This window comes from Microtus oregoni, unplaced genomic scaffold (assembly GCF_018167655.1).
Source record: "Microtus oregoni isolate MIOR12 unplaced genomic scaffold, Mior012 000003F_ref0000135, whole genome shotgun sequence".
In the NCBI taxonomy this organism is placed as follows: Eukaryota; Metazoa; Chordata; class Mammalia; order Rodentia; family Cricetidae; genus Microtus; species Microtus oregoni.
Window position 1 is genome coordinate 16,572,502 of NW_024543062.1, and position 20,756 is coordinate 16,593,257.

Below are 20,756 nucleotides of genomic sequence, written 5' to 3' on the forward strand. Positions count from 1 at the left end.
GAGACCAGCAAACCGCCAGAGTTCCACAGAAGGTGGGCATGCTCTGAGCAGCAGCTATGAAGATCTGGGAACATGGCTATTCCCTCTCTATTCCTGGCTGGAAGATTCCAGCACTGTAAACAACCTTAAGTCATATCAACCTCACTCTGCAGCTTATCCCCAGGGTGACCATGGAGGTTTTGTCTCACTTTGGGGTGTGCCAGGCTGAGGAGAACAACACTCAGACCGTCTCCAGTGCTGCAGCTGGCGTCGATGCAGGGTTACAAATATCACACCACATTTCAGGGAGCAAATAGAAACAACTGGTATACGTAAACAAAACGGGCAAAATAAGAGATGCATTTAGGCTTAAAGAGTCACGCCGGGCAGTGGTGGCACATGCCTTTAATACCAGTAGTCAGGAGGCAGAGGCAGGTGGATCTCTGTGAGGTTGGGACCAGCCTGGTCCACAGAGTGAGTTCCAGGATAGTCAGGACTACACAGAGAAACCCTTTCTCGGAAAAAAAAAAAGTCAGTCAGTTCCTTAGGTGGAACATACACAAAGCAAAGTAGGCTGCCGGGTACATGTACCAAAACTGTCAGCTATCTTTCTCTAAAGTTGACCCTTGTTTAAGTTCATGTAGTCTTCCGTGGGATCATTTTTTAATCCAAAATTCAGTTCAGAGAAGCCTTTCACATTCTTAATCACTCATATTAGATTCACATTGTGAATCCCCATGCTGTTCTCATAGGGTCCAATCACAGAAGAAAATGCACGTTTGGGGGTTTTACAAAGAAGAACTGCTAAACAGGCCATGGTGTCTCAGAGTATTCCTCCAACCTGCTAGCTGGCTTGGGGTGAGTTCTCTTCAGGGTCCCGGCATCCTACTTCCTTTATCATTCCATGTATGTCTCCGAGGTTTGCTGAGATGAGCCAGCAAGGGGATAGATTTTACAAGGGGACATTTTACAAGCTGCAGTATTCAATAAAGACACGAGGGACTTTTTCCTCTCATTTTATTTTTTTTTCTCTGTATGAGTATTTGTCTGCACGTGTATGCCATGTGCATGCAATGCCAGTGGAGTCCAGAAGAGGGCGACAAATCCCCTAGAACTGGAGTTGTAGATGGTTGAGCGCCACCATGGGTAGTCTGGGGACGAAACCTGGATCATCTGAAACAGCAGCAAGCATTCTTAATTGCTGAGCCATCACTCCAGCCCCTAAGACATGAGGAATTGTATTTACCTGCTTTGGTTTGGAGTTTTCCACAACAGAGTTTGTGCAGGCAATCCGGTGCGCCTAAGCATGACCAGCGAGTTCTGCACCGTTACATGCAGACAAGGCTCTTGTCCCCTATTTCCAGGTCTCTCCAAGGCTGAGAGCAAGGTGACTGAAGGGGCTGGGACCTTCTGGGACGGTCAAGGGGAACGGAATGTGCCTCCAGGATGTCGTTGTTGTTGAAGGGATTCTGTCCCTCACGGGCTGTTGGACTGGCAGCTTCAGCTCTTCCAACACTGCTGGCTATGGAGCCTACGCTCTTTGCCATGCTGGCGGTGCCAGCATGCAAGCCAGGAGGACAATGGGCTTCTAGCACTACATAAGCGCAGTCTTTGTTGCCTAATCACAGGGAGACACATGCGGTGATATTGACTAAAAGCGGCTCAGCTCGCCACAAGAAGGGAGAGCAGGATTACATAAGGATAGGGACGCCAGGTGGGGGGAGGGGACACAAAACTTTGGCTTTCCTAATTACACTTTGGCTACTGGTGAAGCATTTGAACCACGCTGATCCTTTGTTCTTGACAACAACCTCGTGGAGTGGGAGACACCACCTCTCTTTTAGAGGCAAAGAAACGGAAGCTCAAAGAAATCTGTGTGACGAACACTTGTGCTGACTTCACACTGTGGGTCCTATCTCAACCACTCGATTATGCTTAAATTTCTTTTTTTGTTTAATATTCACTTTATGTATATGAGTGTTTATCCTGCATGTATGTATGTATGTGTACCATGTGCATGCAATACCTGTAAAAGAGGGCATCAGATCTCCTGGAACTGAGAACTGAACATGGGTCCTCTGCAAGAGCAGCCAGTGCTCTTAACCACCGAGCCATCTCTCCAGCTCCACTCTGTTTGCTTATGAGACTCAGGCCTCTACAGTTCAGGACTCATAAGACTCAGGTGAGGAGGCTGGGGTTCCTATGGAGAATCAGAACTTCCCAGCAATCAGTCAGGGTGGAGGCTGCTGGACTATGCACCGAGAAGCAACCCTGACAGATCTGCTTGATTTTAATCTTGGTGTTTTGAGGCAGCGTCTAACTATATAGGCCAGGCTGGCCTTCATCTCAATCTCCTCCTGCCTCTCCTTCCCTGAATGCTGGGATCCCAGGCGTGCATCACACACCCTACAATTTTGCTTGGCTTGGTCCGACAATGGGATGACAGGTTCCCTGCCGTTGACCTTCCAGCCTCCAGCACTGAGAAAGGAATGCCTGTTTCCCCAGCAATTCAGTGGAAGGTATTAGAAAATGTAACCTCCGCGCTAATATACAGCATTAGGTGTCCCACTTTTTTCAGTCTATAAATATTTCATCTTATTTTTTATTTTTATTAGTTATTTGAGAATTTTATGCAACATATTTTTATCCTATCCAGCCCTCCTTTCAATCTCTTCCTTATCCACTCTCCCTTCCATACCCACCTAACTTTATGTCATTAAAAAAGCCATTGACTACAATCTGTGCTACACATAGACTCTTGGATCTGGGGCCTCCACAGGAGCATGGCAAAGGGCCAGGGGCCACACCATCGTGGGAAACTGACCTTCCTCTCCCAGCAGCAATCAGCTGCCAATTGCTCCTCAGCTAGTGGTGGGACTTCGTGCTCCATGCTGGGGTTTTAGGAAGTCTTCCTACCATAAGAATAACACCCATTTTATAGAACGTGTGATAGACAGGACTGAGCTGTGCTCAGAGACCAATCTTTGGGCTTCTCTGACCAAGGAAGTCTCTAGATTTAGTTCATGTAAGCTGTGGGTGACAGCGTCTCATGATGAACAAAAAGGAAAAGAGGTGAGCACCAGCATTCATCTCTGTCTGCTGGGAGACTGCGGATATCATGTGACCACCTTACCCTGCCACCATAGCTGCAGCCTCCCTCACCACCACGGCTTCCCCACCGTGATGGACCGCACCCGCTGTGAGCCAGAATCCACGCTCCCTGAAGTTGATTCTGTCGGATGCTTTGTCCTAGCAATGAGTTAAATAACCAATACATACAGGGGACCTCGAGAGTCGACAGTGACCATTCTAAGGCCATAGAGAACCAAGATCTTGCTCTGTCACCTCCCTCCTGGCCCGGAAAGGACATAGCATTTGTCAGGACAGCGGCGGATGTTCTGCAAAGGGAGGGCGGTCTGAGGAATGCACTGGGGCTCTTGACACTATTACCAGGAACACAGACAAGTTCTTGGCCCCGGGGCCGTAACTGCCCCAGTCACGCAAGCTCCTCTAGTGCTGGTCACTACTTATTGTGCCAAATGCCTGAGACTTTTGGAAGAACACATGTGCCCTCTGCCGTAGAACCCTCAATTTCCTGACCTGATGACACCTTTCCTGTTCCAGTTTTCTCCCGTGGCTACTTGTGGTGTGCATTCATGTATGTGTGCATGGCTTGTCTGGTCTTGCATATGTGTGGTTGCATGTATATGCGAGGCTTAGGGTTGAGGTCAAGAATCATCATTGCTCTTCTACCTTATTCACTGAGGCAGGGTCTCTCAGACAAACTCAGAGCTCACAGGTAAGGCTGATCTTGCTAGCCAGCTTGCTCTGGAGAACTGCCCTCCACACCTCTTTCTACCTTCTGAGGCTGGAATTACAGGTTGGCTGCCATGCCCACCCATCCAGCATGTGCATGGGTTTCTTGGGTCCTATTCATATACATGGGATCCTAACTCTGGTCCTTGCATTTGTATAGCAAGCACTTTAGCTGCTGAGCCATTTCCTCTGTCCCCTGTCCCCACTGACATCTTACTGGCTAGCCCTCAGTGGACTCCCTAAATTCTGACCTCTCATTCAATTCCTGGAGATCTCCTACCTCACAGGGTCCACTGTCAACACTTAAACTCCATATCACTAGAGCCTTGCTTGGGGAAGACACCCTTAGTTACTATGTCTTGATAGCTTGGAGTGTCGCAATCAGGGATCAGAGCTGACATCTCCCAGCCTCTCCTACAGCAAGGTGTGGCTGTGGGCATGCTCTGCTCATGAAAATGATGGGTACAAATTCAATGTCCCCTAAGTAGAAGAGGAGGCAGGCTTCCTGCTTCAGCAGGAATTCTCCAGGGAAGGGGGTAAGCCATTGTGGGTGGAGGTGAGCCTAGCTACACTTTGGGGGTAATGGAACAACAAAGTGGGTGGAGTCGGAGCATTAGACACCTCGGCAGGGTAGAGCTGCCATGAGAATGTAGCATTCGAACAAGAGGGAAGGCAGCTTGCCCCTCGGTCACAGAAACATCCCTTTTATTGGAACCCACCTCCATCTACATAGTGAGCACCTAGGTCCCTGACAGCTGCCTGCCTACGGGGAGTGCTGCGAGCACATGGCCCCAGCAGCCCGTGACGGACCAGGGTGACTTGACTTTATCCTTACTGAAGCATCAGTGCCTTTTCCCAAGGTAGACAATTAAGGCCATGATGGATGAGTTGTCGCTGCCATTTAGCCGGCCTAATTTATACACTGCTGGTGAGAAAATGCCGCACTTGAGACAGAACAAGTGCAGAATAGTAAGAACCACTTATGAAGAATTAATGCGAGACAGGGAACAGAAAGGAAAGAGTTATTCAGCTGCCAGGGAAAGACACGGACGGCTTTGCGGCCCGACCTGTCACTCCGTCTTTGAGAAGAGTGTGAGGTCTGGAGGACCAATTCAAAGCTATTAAAATAACCTCTCTGCAGGAAGCGTGTCTTCGCACACTGCTCTTTTTATCCCATCTGAATGTGTTGTTAGCTTTTCTTCCGAACAAAGACTCAAAGCATTTACCACCTTAGGGAGTCTGGGTGTCACTTCAGGAGGTTTGGCGTGAGGCAACAGGATCTAGGGTAGGGTGATTAAGGAGGAGTGCCTGGGGTCCCTGATCTCTGGTGTCTAGACTTTGAGTATAGAGACCAGAAGGTCATGTACACAGTGAGTCTTTATGTTGGCTTGTTGCCAGATCTAAGCGGCCACCCACATCGTCTTCATCTCCTTCTATTCTCTAGACATTTGTCTGTTAAGATTTTAAATGAAAACATGATGGTGGTACCATCCTATTGATGACGTTTTAAAGAGTTTGTGTTAGGATAGAGACAAGTGTCCCCAGAGTAAAGGACTCCCCCTCCTCTACCTGGCCAGCCTTGTTCTTTCAGTTGTAATGTTGGATCACATCTGCCGAGATACCCCTGTCGTGCATCCTGGGTGCTAGAGCACAGGACGCCCCCTACTGGGGCCTGAGCGCATGACAGCAGAAGCACAGCTGCAGAGGACATTGCAGGAAGGAGTCAAATCACACTGGATTTGTATCAAGGAATAGATTCTCTTTAATTCACACCACTTTAAACGAGGCCTTGCTTGCAAGCAATTGACCCGTATTTAAGTAATACGCTCCTTTATGGGACTTAATAACACACACCATTTCTCTAGCGGACTTGCTTATCCAATCACTTTCTATCTTTCTGGAGACCAATCAATGTCATGAGGGTTGGCGTGCACGCCTGTCGTGGGAGCTTCGATGTCCTCAGGGTTTGCCGGGCACTCCATCATTATCTGATAAGTGAATGCAGATATAATGATTCCGGCCTCACTTTGAGATTTTTCATATAAAGCTAATGTTGGATGAAGGCACGTTCTGATGAGAATCTAACATATTCAAAATCGACACAAGATTTTTTTTTATTGTCTGAGGTTTGGGGAAACAGCTATATCCTTGCAGGTTTCTGAGTCCCCTGGAATGGGAAATAAGGGTGGCAGAGGTCCGCACATCCTGTGACCAGCAAGTTTCAAGACTGACAAAACGGTACAGCCTTTGTCAACTGAAATAACATTTTAATAACATGTCTGAACGTCCTACACAGAGTCCATTGGCTCCATAAATCCTAGTTGAAGGCTGGGGTGGTGACTCAGTCCATAAAAAGTGCTTTCTGTGCCAGGATGGGGACCCGAGTGAACCCCCACCCCCCAGAACCCACATGAAACAAAACATAACAAAACAACAACAACAACAAAAAAACAGGTCTCAGTAGTGTGTTCTTGTCATCTTAGTGCTGGAGAAGCAGAGAAAAGACAAAATCTAGAGCTGAGCAGCTACTGAAACCAGGGCCAAGAGTTAAGGAGCCTCTGGGGACTGGAAGACAGTTGTGTGCGCACAAGCACTAACTGGGCGAATCTGGTGGGGACAGGCGGCCCTCTGTTTGGAGACTGAGGAACTTTAAGGAGGTCGGGGATCTAGGTAGGTTACTGGGGTTAGGCTCTTGAGGGGAAAAGTCCAGCCCTGGCTCTGCTTTCACCCCTTTGCTTCCTGTCTGTCATGAAACAAGCACGTGCCAGGAACTCCACTGCAGCTTCTGTCATGATGGACCCAAACCTTCTGAAGCCAAGAAGCCTAGGAGCCTTTTGTTCTCTTCATTCGGTTCTGTCAGGCATGATGGTCACAGTGGCATGGAAGCAATGGATGGCCTCAGGTGAAGCCCTCGCCCTGGGGCTTTGGGGAAGCTGGGCTCTAAGGGAAACCAACCAGTTCTGAAATGCTGGCAAATCAGAGCTTGAACACAGGCTCCCCTGGCCATTCCCCAAAGTTATTTACAGATAAGGCAAGAGCTTGACCACTTGATAACTTGACATAGTTAGCTCTGAGAAAGACCAACTTAAGAGCTGTTAGTGTTCACAGGGAACTACCTGCCAGGCTGAGACAGGAACGAAGAGAATAAATGCTCCATGCTAGCTGTGGGGCTTGGGCTATGCAATTGGTCCAGGATGCAAGTTGGGCAAAGCAACTGACTTCTATAGGTAACCTGGGGTCCTTGGTATAAGACCCAATAGCATCTCTTCCTGGAGGAGTTGGATAATTACTTGGGGTAAGATAAAGGGGGGGGGTGTCAAAAAAGAGGTACCAAGCCATTAGTATCAATGTGAGTTTGACAAGCATATAAACCCTCTGAATTCCTGGAGTCTTAAGTCTGTATTGCTGCACCACGAACTCCCTACACAAGTAGAATAAAACCAAAGCAATCATTCCATTGTCTAATGGTTTCAGTGACTCAGAAATTCTATAAGGGTTCATCTAGGTTGTCTCGGGTTGTTTCCTCCTATACCCCCAACTCCCACAACCCCTGCCACGATCAGGTAGGGACTCCAGATAGAGCAGGGGCTGAAGTAATGAGGAGGGGGAGTTAGTGGGTTGTCATTTCTTCCTTTAAAAAGCTTAAGGTTCCTCCCTGGGGTCTGTTCATAGTGTATGACTAGACTTCCTCCCACCATGGAGGCCTCAGGGTGATCAGACTGCCTAGATGTGGGCTGGAGGTTCTTTTACAGACCAGCTTCAGAAGTCATATGGTGTCACTTCTGTTGAGAAGTATTAGCCAATCAGAGGCCTATCAGGTTCCAATGGGTGAGGGCCAGATATGATCTTCCAGCAAGGAGTGAGAAGAAAGGTACATGGGCTGGTGACAAAACAGCAGCCAACCCATGACCTTAACCTCACTATGCAGCTGAGGATGGCAGTAGGCTTGATCTTCCAGCTTCTACCTCCGCGCGCTGAGAGGCTAGGCATGCGCTATAAGGTCCTATTTATGTGTGGCACATGCTAGGCCAGCCTTCCACCCACTGGGCCACACCCTCAAGCCTGTCATTCAAAAGCCGGCTATGCTCACCCCGTGTGTGCTCAGGCAACAGGGATCATGTCCCAGGCTTCCCACACCGAGTTCCACAGGCACGAGACCAAGAACACCGGCTTCAACCAGTCCCCAGTATCTCTGCAGACACATCCCATTTAATTCGAAGGTAGCGAGTCTTGACCAGACGATGAACCACAGGTCTTGCACGGCACCAACCTTTGAGAAGCCCCCGTGGATCCCGCAGACACCAGACATTATCCTGAGCTATGACTCTTTGATGACATGCCTTCCACTTCTCCCAGCTCCCATGCTCAGGTGTCTCTGGTTAATCCTCTCTACAAATGACAGGGGCACATCACTGGCCTCTGCCATGCTAGCCTTTCACTCAGCACCAGACCTCCCCAGAGTTCAGGAAGCTGGTAGTCCAATGTATGCTTAAAGTAGGAGGGATGGGAGACTATACCACAAATTACACAGCTTGTACATCCAGGCACACACTTGTTTTGAAGGTCCACACGAGCCTGCAATATGCTTGGGTGTGGCGGGGGCACACGTCTCTCTTTGAGAGGCCAGGATGGACCCACATGCCATTGAGATGGAGATCTTAGTGTGTGGTTGTTTGCTGTTTCTGAGAGAGGACATAGGGCAGACAATGTCCCTTGGGAGAAAACAGATTATCTTACGATATTATTCCCTAAACTGCTGTTTCCAGTAAGCAGTCCCAAGCTCACTCACATTCTAGCATCCTTCACAAAAACGAAAAGCAAAACAAAAAACAAATAACCTCCTACAGCTAGCTCTAAGGTAGGCCATTGAGACCGCTTCAATGAATGCTAAAAGGTATTTTACTTACCATTTTCAATGATTTTTGCTTTCTGAAAAACCCTTCTCGTTTATTACCTGCCTGATTTACATCACTCCCCTGCAGCATATAGTCCCTGAAGTTTTATGCTCTTGAGTTAAGGGGATGGGGGTGGCAGCAGCTGCTGCTGCTGGAGGTAGAGGTACATGGGATCCATGCTGTGTTCTATAGAGGCACTGGGACCTCAGAAGGTCTACCCTCAAGATCCCCTGAGAACTTAGCTGACCTGTCACTCAACACGAGGAAGGGTGGGTAGGAAGAAAGCACCTCCTCCATGCATGGTCCTGGTGCCACTGATGCCGGTAAAGCTGCAGGTGGCTGGGGAAGAGGAAGCAGAGACGACACACCTTTACATTTCTGCTGGAAAAGAAGGGATGTCTGTATGATTCATTCTATTTAGGAAGGATCCTGTGGTGGAAAATGAACGTGGCTCAGCCTTCGAAGGCGTTGGCCTCATTTCTTAAGTCCCTTGCTTGGCAAGAGTCGTGTTCCAGGACGACTTTTCACGGGCAGTCTCCTTCCCTGGAAGTTACAGATAATCAACTTCCTGAAGAATACGGGCTCTATTGTGGCAGAAGCCTGGTTGGCTGCTTTTGCATAGGGTTTACTGACTGCAGAACCATCTTCCTGAACAATGAGCCTTTTGTTGGACAAGTGTGGCCGATTTTAAAACTGTGAGCGGCTGGGTGTGTCGGAAGTGCTTATCTAATCCCAGCCCTCAGGGGGATGAAGAAATGTTTAAGGCCAGCGTGAGACACACAGTGAGTCCAGGCCAGTCTGGGCTACTTGTCAAGACACTGACTCAAAAAAATAAAATACTGCGAGGGGTGCACCCACACACTGAGACAATGGGGATGTTCTATCAGGAACTCACCAAGGCCAGCTGGCCTGGGTCTGAAAAAGCATGGAATAAATCCGGACTAGCTGAACATAGCGGACAATGAGGACTACTGAGAACTCAAGAACAATCGCAGTGGGTTTTTGATCCTACTGCACGTACTGGCTTTGGGGGAGCCTAGGCAGTTTGGATGCTCACCTTACTAGACCTGGATAGAGGTGGGCGGTCCTTGGGCTTCCCACAGGTCAGGGAACCCTGATTGCTCTTCGAGCAGATGAGGGAGGGGGACTTGATCGGGGGGAGGGGGAGGGAAATGGGAGGCGGTGGCGGGGAGGAGGCAGAAATCCTTAATAAATGAATAAATTAAAAAAAAGAAAAAAGAAAAAAATAAAATAAAGAAAACAAATGTTTGTGGTAGATTTGATATGACAATGTGGGTTTTCAGCTGCTCTAGAAAAGCCTGGTGCTCTGGTCACACAGGGCGCCATGCATTCCCACCTGGGAGGCCCTAGAACCTGAAAGGCACACCCTGTTTAGGCATGTGCAGCCTGTCTTCCCCGTCATGGTCCCAGAGAGGAAGCAGGTATATTCCATTCACCTCCTAGTGGCACAAAAGTCCCTCCGTGCTTGAGAACCTGTCCATGGTCCTGAAGTTCCAAGTGCAAGCTTTCCTGGGGCTGAGCCCCTATCTAGCTCTGCAGCTTAGATATGCGGGACAGCAGCTGTGGGACATCCCTATAATGTCCCCTTCCAAAAGGGGGTTGCCATCTCTGATGAAGAAGGAACCCTGAAGGTAAAAGTGGGTCCCTTTTGGAGTCTCTTGAGTTCTCTGGGCTGTTCTGGAACAAGTTCTGGACACCTGCATCACTACAACCCCTGCCTGCTTCTCTCAACACATCCTTAGCTCCCAGTTTCTTCCTTCAGCCTTGTTCCATTCAGACTGGGTCACCAGGCTTGGGCAATTCATTCATATTCATTCATTCATTTATTCATTCTCTCTCTCTCTCTCTCTCTCTCTCTCAGCATACAGCCTTCTGCTAGCATTTTTTAAATAAAGGAGTCACTCCCCTTATTTATTTATTTATTTATTTATTTATTTATTTTCTAGACAGGGTTTCTTTGTGTAACAACCCTGGCTGTCCTGGAATTCACTTTGTAGACCAGGCTGGCCTCGAACTTGCAGAAATCCACCTGCCTCTGCTTCCAGAGTGTCAGGATTAAAGGTGTGTGCCACCACCACCCAGCTAAGATTTATTTATTTATTTTTTAAATTATGTGTATAGGCGTGTTGCTATGTGCGGGTATGTACACCATGTGTGTTCAGGAAACCATAGAGGCCAGAAGAGGGAGTCAGATCCCTTAGAGTTAGAGATACAGGCAGTTGTGAGCTGCCATGTGGGTGCTGGGAAACAAACCCAGGTCCTCCATAAGGGAAGCAAGCACTCTCAACCACCAAGTCATTCCCTGGCCCTGGTTTTTATATTTTGATTGTGTTTGCATCTTCTTTTTAATTCCACAAGTGAGGCACCTCCTTCTCCAACCATTTGCACACATTAAAGCTATTTTTGAAAGAAAACACTTGCAGGCACTCACTTACACATTCCGTTTGGGTGCCTGCTCCTTCTAAGCACCTTCTGTCTTTATCTGCCTGCTTAATCACGTGACTTTGATTGTGGAGGCTGTCGGAAAGATTTAGTGAAACAATGTGCACATTTTGTAAAATGCCAATCCCCAGGGACTACATGGGGGCCTGTCCTAGGGCTGCCGAACGCTAAGAAACACACAGAGTAATCCTGTTACTGCGATGTGTGCTTTTAAGGCAGCGTGCTCGCTCGGGAGACAGCTTTAACAGTAATGCTTTAACAGCCGAACCTAAAAGGAAATTCCAAGTGCCGAAGAGAGCTGTCTTACGTCAAGGTGTTCGGCTGGGAACAAGTGTGTGGCTGGGTCATGATTCCTGCAGCAGGCACTTGTGACCCACAGCGTGTGCCAGCTGGATCATGACCTCAGAGGTTACATCTTCCAGCAACCAGACCCCATTAACTGGACCCCATTCATTTCTGGGAACACCTACCGGTTTAAAAACAGCCTTGTGCTTGGCCATTTCCCCTGAAGAACAGCTGTATAAAGCAAGGCTTAGGGAATGCTCAGGGCAGGAGCACGTTTTCAGATGAAAATTCCACACTGGAGTCCAGGAGGGCCAGCTTCCCTCTTTCTTTCTGCCACCTGGAGGTCATTCTTGCAGGTCAGACAAAGCACTTGCCTAATTGATCCCTAGCTGCTTAGGCAGGACTGTCCTGGACACTGAGGTCTGAACAAAGACTTAGAAGATGAAGGCAGAAGAAAAGTAGATGCAGGATGTTTCTGAAGGAAGGAATGCAGAAAGGGACAGGGGAATGAGTCTGGATTCAGGTTCACTGCTGTATGCACACCCCTACACCTCCACTCTTTCCCTGAAGCCACACAGAGACCTCTGCCTCTTGCCCTACTCACTTAGAGCTGTGCAGCTCCCATGGGGGAAAGATTGGGACCGAGTGTTAATTGCTGTGTTGGCTTCATACTCTAAGTATGAAAGATTCTCTTATAGGTGGTAGCTGGCTCTGTTTGAGAGCAGAGATGTTCAGGATGCTTCAAAGGCAAGAGGGGAAGGAACACAAAATAAATAGATGGCTCAGGGACAAGCTATCTTCCTGGTCTGGGAGACACTGGCAAAAAGATTTGGCTCCTTGAATCCCAGAGTTCTTTAGTGGACATATAGAGCAAGGGGAGCTAGTGCTCCATACCATCTTCCTGAGTTTCCCCAAGCAAGCTTTCTCTCCCATCTCTCCATCTAAGAGGTCACTTCCCCAGAGGAGGCAGTAGGGGGCGCTTCAGATCCTGAGTCCCAGGTTGGGGTCACCAACCGTGAACTTTGGCATGGGGAATCATTTGATTGAGGTGAATTAAGGAAGGGTCTTTATTTTCCTTCCAGGAGAAAATGGGAAGCAAGAGAGAAGGAAACGGCCCCAACACAGGAAATAGGTCCAGCGAGGGCTGTCTTCTTTTTAAAGTCCCAGCTGCTCACCTGCTTTTATGGTGAGCTTGCTCCGGTGTCCTGCACTGTTTGGACATCCCACACCTGACCTCCCAGAAAGGGCAACCGAGGAAGACAACCCCGCAGTGTCCTTCCAGTGACCTGCAAGAGTGGGCCAAATGGGCCCTTACACCTGGAACCCAGTGAAAGCCCTGTAGGATGTGAGGGCAACCTCATAGCTGGGAACTAGATGGTGAGCCCCCTCCCTTTCATATACTGGAGCCCCTACTCTGCTGTGACTGTATTTGGGAACCAGATATTTATAAGTCTAAGTGAGATCCTGGGAGGGCCACAACCTGATGAGAGCGGATGTATTAAATCCAGTTTAGACTTAGTATCATGCTAGATCCTTGCTGTAGATGAGAGGTGGCTGGATGTGCAGAGAACATGGATGGAGAGACAGTGAGTTACTAGTAATACCCCTTCTTCACCCACACGCTACCAAGCTTCATTAGAAGGTGACCGTATGTGTATGGCCTCATGGCCTATCACACGCCAGTGCTGGGTTCATATTTGGGTCAGGTTCCCAGTGTCTCTGTCTGTCTGTCTGTCTGTCTCTCTCCATGGATGTCAGCGGAAAACTTGTGTGTGTGTGTGTGTGTGTGTGTGTTTTCTACCATGCAAGTTTTGGAGATTGGACTCAGGTTATTAAGGTTGGCAACAAGTCCCTGTGCCTTTAACCACTGAACTCTCTCACTGGGTCCACCTTAGTTTTCTTTTCTTTCTTTTTCTTTCTTCTTCTTCTTTTTTTTTCATGAGTCTTTTACTGGTTTGTGGACTTCCCAATTAGTCTAGGCTGACTGGCCAGGAAGCACTGGGATTATAGGTGCAGGCCACTGTGCCTAAATCCTCACGCTTAGGCAGCAAGCACTCTGCTGATGGGCCCCCTCCTTAGCTCCAGCAAATCCTCTTTCAGGAGCCAGAACTCTGGGATGTGACTGAGATCTGGAGACACAGCTGCAGCTTCCATGGCTCCAACGGGCAGCTCTCCTAATTGCTGACACTCACGAGGGACATTGCAAGAGCCAAAGGCAAGGCGCAAAGCACTCTCAGCTTCTTCAGCAGCCACCATCCAGCATCCTACAGAGAGGTTCCCACAGGCAGCCACAAATCACGAAGATGGGGGGATTCCGTGCCAACAGGATCCTCAGATAATTGACTGAGTTTGTCCTTGAAGCAAGAATACTTGGTATCCATGTCCCGGTGAGGGCTGTCTGCTTTGGCTAAGGCTGGCTAGGGAGGCCAGCTCCGGTGTTCAGGACAGCATTAGGCATGGGGGAGTTTTCCTTATCAGTCTTCCTCAGAGGTCCAGGACGCTTCCTTGGTGGGCACTGTGGATGCAGAAACTGCTGAGCTGAGTCCCACCCCTGATCTAGGTGTCCCCTTCCAGCGTCTCAGGGACTGAGGTGCTGCAGGCTCTTTGCTCCAGAAAGTGAGTTCATGGACATATCTCTGTGAGTGATAACTACACTACCTTGAAAAGCAAACATCTTTGCAAGTGAAGTGCAACCAATGGTTTTAAGGTGGGCTGAAGGGGATGGGGTTAGTCTGGATCATTTAGTAAGGATCTGATGACATCATGGAAGACTTGGAGGTCAAAGTAGGAGGCAGGAGACTTGGGGATATGTGTATACATTAGGGTTTCCTGAAGCTCGGAACAGAGATGACTGACGGAGGCTGGCTCTGTAGGTGAGGGTCAGCTACAAGCCAGGAAACAGGATGCAAGACTCCAGAAGACAAGGGGACTGTCCCTGCAGCCCTGCTGATATCTGTATCAATTCCCAGTGACGTCACTTGTATTGAAACTTCATGAACAAGTTTCAGATGATAAACTTATGTCATTTTAAGGCATTGCACCCATGGTGACATTTTACAGCAACAGGGGATGAACATAAAGACCCAGGGCAATGTTAAGACATAATGAATGACAGAGGCCACATCTTCTCATACCCTAAGAGGCTTGTCCATAGGCAGATCTGATGGAGGAATTTACTCAACTGAAGTTCTCTCTTCTCAGATGGCCCTGACCCTGGCCTGGGTCAAGGTGACAAAAAGTCTGATCAGGACAATCATCTATGATCAGAGACAAGGACCCTTCCCTGAATGACCCTGTTTTACATGGTGCTTCAGACCCTGGATGATACTTGAATGGGTACCTTCCTTGAGACCTGGAGCAGAAGATTCTGGTAGGCTATGCAGATACTCAGAGGCTATAAGGATATGCTGATGGGGTTGGGGGGAGGGGTTGACTCAGCACAAGAGTCTAAGCTTGATCTCTAGGAATAGTGCAAAAAAAAGGGTGGGCATGGTGGCATGTGCTTATAATCCCAGCAATCTCCTGGGGATAAGGAGACAGGATGATCCCTGGGGCTTGCTGTCAAGTCAGCTACTTGGCCAGTGAGAAACCCTGTCTTAAACAAGGTGGAATGGTTACCTGAGGAACAAGAACCAAGATCATCTTCTGGCCTTTACACACACACACACACACACACACACACACACACACACACACATTTAAAAGGTATATTGTTTTAAGGTTCAAGTCCGTGGATGACTTGATGTACAGTAACAGACAAATCTAATGCCTTGTGCGAGCTGCAGGGAGCTGGCTCAAGAACTCCACACACTCTGGGTACTTGAGATCAGGTGTGGCTCTCGCTCAGCGGTACCTACCCGGCATAGGGTGGGAAGCCTCACAGTGCTTTCTAAGGGTCCAAGTGAGGAATGGGTGTGAAGGGGGACCTGTATTAGTGTTGCACAGATGGCAAGGCTCCCCAGCAGCTGGCGGCTGTTTCACAGTGTGTACCAGGCCCTTGCCGTATAAATACTGTCCCTGGGGCTGAGTGGCAGCTATTGTGAGATCCTGGCTGTTACAGTCACGATGGGTGTTTGTGCACACTGATGATACTGGTCGTCCCATAGCAAGAGTGCCAACGAAGGCAGATCACTTTCTCAGACGTCACTTAGAGAAACCGAGAGCAGGCAGACATAGCCAGGTCCCCCCCCCCCCCCCACACACACACCTGCTTGTGACCCTGGAACACACAGGGCTGACCACGTGGCTCTTCAGCATTTTCAGCAAATATCTCATCAGCCGTTCAAGGACTCTCAACCCGTGTCTAATACAAAGAACTATTTACATGTGTAAACTCACTATCTGTTAATTAACACGCCTGCTTTCATTTCCTTAATTGTCTGTTGTAATTAGATTTTACATGGAACCAACGAGGAAGGCTTAATTTGTCCTCTGATCTCCCCTATAACTAAGGGCCTAGGCACACGTTTCTTTCTGGCCATGTTTTCTGCAAGGTTAAAGACTGAGACACTGAGGTGTGCTCCAAAATTCTTCCAGGGGTCACCATGGGGATGGCCAGGGCCGAAGCCAGGAGCTATTCAACATGACGGCTGTCTTTCATGGTTGGGTGTGGAAGGAGGGGGCTGCAGAGGGTCCCGTGGACTCACGAATAGGGCGCCCATAAACAAAGTGCAGTAGTTTTGCTTAATGGCAGCATCCTAAGGATCGATTTAGACATGTCCTGTGACTTCACCTTCCTTTCCTGCATCTAAATTCCTTCAGGAAAGCGCACTGAGAGGAGAAGCCAAGAGGGCCCTAACAAGGGAACGCACTTCTGAGAGAAAAACAAAACAAAACAACAACAAAAATGACCATACACTGTGTGCCTAAAAGGAAATACCACGTGGTACTCCATTCATATTTACACTTGCTGTTTAAAAACAAAAGCTCAGACATTGGAGATGGCAGTAGAGCTGAAGTCAGGTACCACTGACCTGTGGATTGCTCACAGGAACTTGTCGACTCTTGTGGCTGTGTTTTACTGACCTACGCAAAAATTGAATGTGTCAGAGAAACAGCTGGGATGCCAAATGGAGAAGGGTTTTCAATTTTTAATGAAGGAATTCTATGTCACTCAGGTTGGCAAAGCAATTCTTTTGCTAAGCAATTGCATGCAAGCCAGCACAGGAAAACCAAGCTCTATTCCAGCTAGACAGCACACAAGTCAGCCTGAATATCTCCTAAAGAGAGATTGGAGCCCACATTGAATGTTATCAGTTTCTCTGTTAATGCGAACAAACCACGTGCCTCACAAACTCAAAACTATTTGCATCAAGTATACAATGTACTCTGAGCATACCTCACTGCACCCAGTAGCCTCCCCTTACTGTCCCTTCCATTTCTTCCCACCCTACAGATTAGCAGAGAGCCATTTTTCTAGATACAGCTTTCACAATGACTTAACACTCTTCTACCAGCAACCACTAAGACAGGGTCGAATATAATATGCATTAGGAGGTGGTGGGTGCATTGTACCAGTTAGTTTTTGTTGGCTTGACACAAACTAGAGTCACCTGGGAAGAGGGTCCTCCATGGAGAGGTTGCCTATGTCAGACTGACTATCTGTGGGGGGCACTTTCTTGATTGATGACTGATGTGGGAGGTCCCAGCCCACTGTGGGTGGTGCCACGCCTGGGCAAGGTAGTTCTGCACGCTATAAGAAAGCTGGCTGAGCAAGCCATGAGGAGCAAGTCAGTAAGCAGCACCCTTCATGGCTTTTGCATCAGCTCCTGGCTCCAGGTTCCTGCACTGTTTGGGTTCTTGTCTTGACTTCCCTCAGTGATAGTGTGTCATCTGGAAGCCAAATAAACACTCGCTCTTTCTTGGGTTGCTTTGGTTATGGTGTTCATCACAGCAACAGAAACCCAAGCTAGAAAACCCACTTCAGTCCTCTGTTTTCTTTGTGTACTAAAGAGAGATTTTTGTGGAAAGAAGCTCACTGTTTAGCATTATCTGGGACAGTGGTTCTCAGCCTTCCTAATGCTGTGACCCTTTAATACAGTTTCTCATGTTGTGGTGACCCCCAACCATACAATAATTTTCATTGCTATTTCATAACTGTAATCTTGCTACTGCTTTGAGTCATAATGCAAATATCTGTATTTTCCAATAGTCTTAAGCTTAGGGGTCCCCTGTAAAAAGATTGCTTGGCCCCGCCCCCTCAAAGGGGTTGTGACCCACAGATTGAGAACCACTGGTCTAGGTAACTCAAACCTCTAAACAGCCTTGATTAGGAAAAGCACTACTAGAACATCCCCATTGTCTCAGCCAGCTGGCCTGGGTCTGAAAAAGCATGGGATAAAACCGGACTCGCTGAACATAGCGCACAACGAGGAATACTGAGAACTCAAGAACAATGGCACTGGGTTTTTTATCCTACTGCACGTACTGGCTTTGTGGGAGCCTAGGCAGTTTGGATGCTCACCTTACTAGACCTGGATGGAGGTGGGTGGCCTTTGGACTTCCCACAGGGCAGGGAACCCTGATTGCTCTTCAGGCTGACGAGGGAGGGGTACTTGATTGGGGAAGGGGGAGGGAAATGGGAGGTGGTGGCGGGGAGGAGGCAGAAATCTTTAATAAATAAATAAATAAATAAATAAATAAATAAATAAATGGAAAAGCACTACTGTTTACTGGCATTAAGTTAAAGGCTTATGGTGGGATATTATGTAGCCATTACTACTGTCTGTAAGAAGTACTTAAAGTCAAAATGAAATGTCTCCTATATGAATGAAAACAAAACCATTGTAAAACCCCAACTGGATACTATGATCCTAAACTTCTAAGACAAGTACCTAACTATGGATATTTTGTATATGGAGATTGTGTATGCAAGACCCTGGAAAGAGATGAGCCCATGTCTCAGCAGCAGGTAAGAGGATGCCTTCAAGTGTCCGAGTTTTGATTTCGAAAGCAGCAGGTGTACTGGTCTCATAGCCATAAAACAACCACCTTCAGAGGTAACCCACAGTGTCTATGGAGAGCCTCGCACAGCCTCTCCATAGCATTCCAGTTTATCCTCCCCTTCCCTCTGTTCCTTCTCACCAGTGAGTAAATCTAACATGGGCACAGGACTGAGCATTTTGTCACAGCACCCTCTGAAAGTTCACAGCAACAAGTTCAGGTGACAAAGCAGGGTGTGACGTTATTTCTTTCCCAATGCTTAAGGAGCACAAGGCTGGAAACCACACATGCTGGCACTTATTGTTGGTTATTTGGTACCTCAGCGGGCATTAGGTCCTGGGTTTAACATCCGGGCCAGCAGTGGTCAAGATGAAGCCAGATAAAACTGGATGCAAAATCAGAGTGCCCTGGAGGGGCTACTTACCTATTGCGCGTCCCGGGGCCCAGGCGCTGGCAGGCCACAGAGGTGGTGGTGTGCTTCCCTCCATTGCCCACCTCCTGTCTCACATCCCACTGCCGAGGCTCGCTGGTCTGTGCGCTCAGAATGTTCACCCCCTTCTTCACCTTGGCTCTGTGGATGGAGGGGGTGAGAAAGGGTCACAGTGTTAGACTTCAGCTTTCAGAGGTGTTGGGCCCGATTCAGCTGCTGCTGTCAAAGTGTACGGGGCGGTGGCCCTACTGGGACCACACATGGAAGAGGAAGCAAAGCCCTCTCCCAAGGCTCATGAGTCATAGAACTTGCTGGAGCATACTAGGACATTCCCTCAACCACACCAGAAAGTCATACATGTAGATCTACCAAGAAGGTAGAGAAATCATTCACCGGTACCAGTCGTAAGTTTATGTGTGGGTAAGTGCACAGAGTGTAGTGCCCAAGGAGGCCAGAAGAAGGCACCAGATCTCTGGAGCTGGAGTGAAGGGTGCCTGTGAGCCACCATGTAGGTGCTAGGAACTGAACCCACGTCCTCTGCAAGAGCAGACAGCGCTCTTAACCATTGAGCCATTTCTCTAGCCACCCAAGCATGGAGTTTAAAGAAAGATGTGGGTAAGAACTAAAGACAAAGAGCATGAAGACACAGGAGGGAATGACTCAGAACGTGGCTTGGGAATCTAACATGTGACTATCAGGGGCAGGGAGCTGCAGGAGAAAATCCAGGAGGATTGTTTGCAAATTAGTTCGCGAAACTTCTAAAAGAGCATCTATCTTCATACTAGAAGAGACCAGTACAATGGACAATAACAAGCTACATGATCAGTGCATATTCAAATGCTATCTACTCAGAGGGGAGTTAGAGAGGAAAAGGTTGTCCTGGTTAACTTTAACATCAGTTGAGAAACTTGAAGGATCCCATTGAGCTGTGGGCATAGCTGGGGAGCCTGTACTTATTAACGGGTGCAGGAGAGCCCAGCCCACTGTCAGCGGCACTGAGAAGGTGATCCTCAATTATATAAGGAAGCTTGCTAGCTGAGCACGAACCCGCCGTCCCACAGTCAGTATGCTCCATGGTTCCTGCCATGTTTCTTTGTCTGTGAAGTGAGTAACTTGGTTGGGGATAACACTGTGTGGAATGACAAGAGAAGGTGCCATCAGGTTCCTGCCTGGAGTTTTTTCAATGATGGATTGGGAGTTGGGAGTGGGGTCCGGGCCCACAGCAGCCTCACGGAAGTGACTGGAATAATCTGAGCAGAAGGGACTTCAGACCTGAGCTCTGTGCCCAGCCTAGTTACAGATCCAGTGTCCCCACACATTAGAGTCTTCAAAACATGTACTCTTTATGGTCACGCTTGGGAAACCATGTGGGACGTGCTCCATGCAGCCAGGGGCGAAATGGTGGGATACAAGGAACAGGTCCAGACTTCAGGCATGGGGGCACAGTGCAGGGAGAACCTAGGAGACTCCCAGCAACGATGCTGTGTGACTTTTGCAAACAAATGTCTGTTCACTCCAGATAGGGCACCCATGACAGACAAAGAAATGATTCATGAGCCAGTGAGTTCATTGGGGTGACAGACAGGAGCATGGGGGCCTCAAAAGTGGCTTCAATCATCACCCCACCCCACAGAGTGTGGGATGGACTCGTGCAAGCTGTGTTCCTGGAGCTCTCAGTTTGCAGTCAGCTCCACTCAAGAGCCTCTTCCTCCCCAGATGTTGTTGCTGCTTTGTAAACTTGGGGACCAGCTTTGGGAATCCTCTAGCTTTCCAGCTTCCCAAGCCAGATGCGTTCCTTAACTTCCTCCCTCAAGGAGGCAAAATTTCAGCACAGAGGAAGAAACTAACGACAGCCAATGAGATTCCTAACTTCTGTGATCCCAATGAGTATGTCACAAGATCTGATCAGTTAGAGGAAAGTTTGGGAATGAGTAAGAGCCAAACAT

The 20,756-nt window shown here is 48.4% G+C and overlaps 1 protein-coding gene across 2 annotated transcripts in view; it reads right to left on the reverse strand.

Annotated features, from left to right (window-relative positions):
- Tmem132c (transmembrane protein 132C) overlaps nucleotides 1–20,756 on the reverse strand; it is a 310,009-nt gene that overhangs the window by 78,489 nt on the left and 210,764 nt on the right. For both annotated transcript variants that reach the window (XM_041649352.1, XM_041649351.1), the window contains exon 3: nucleotides 18,805–18,951. In XM_041649352.1, the coding sequence (XP_041505286.1) occupies nucleotides 18,805–18,951 (147 nt within the window). The remainder of the gene's footprint in view (nucleotides 1–18,804; nucleotides 18,952–20,756) is intronic.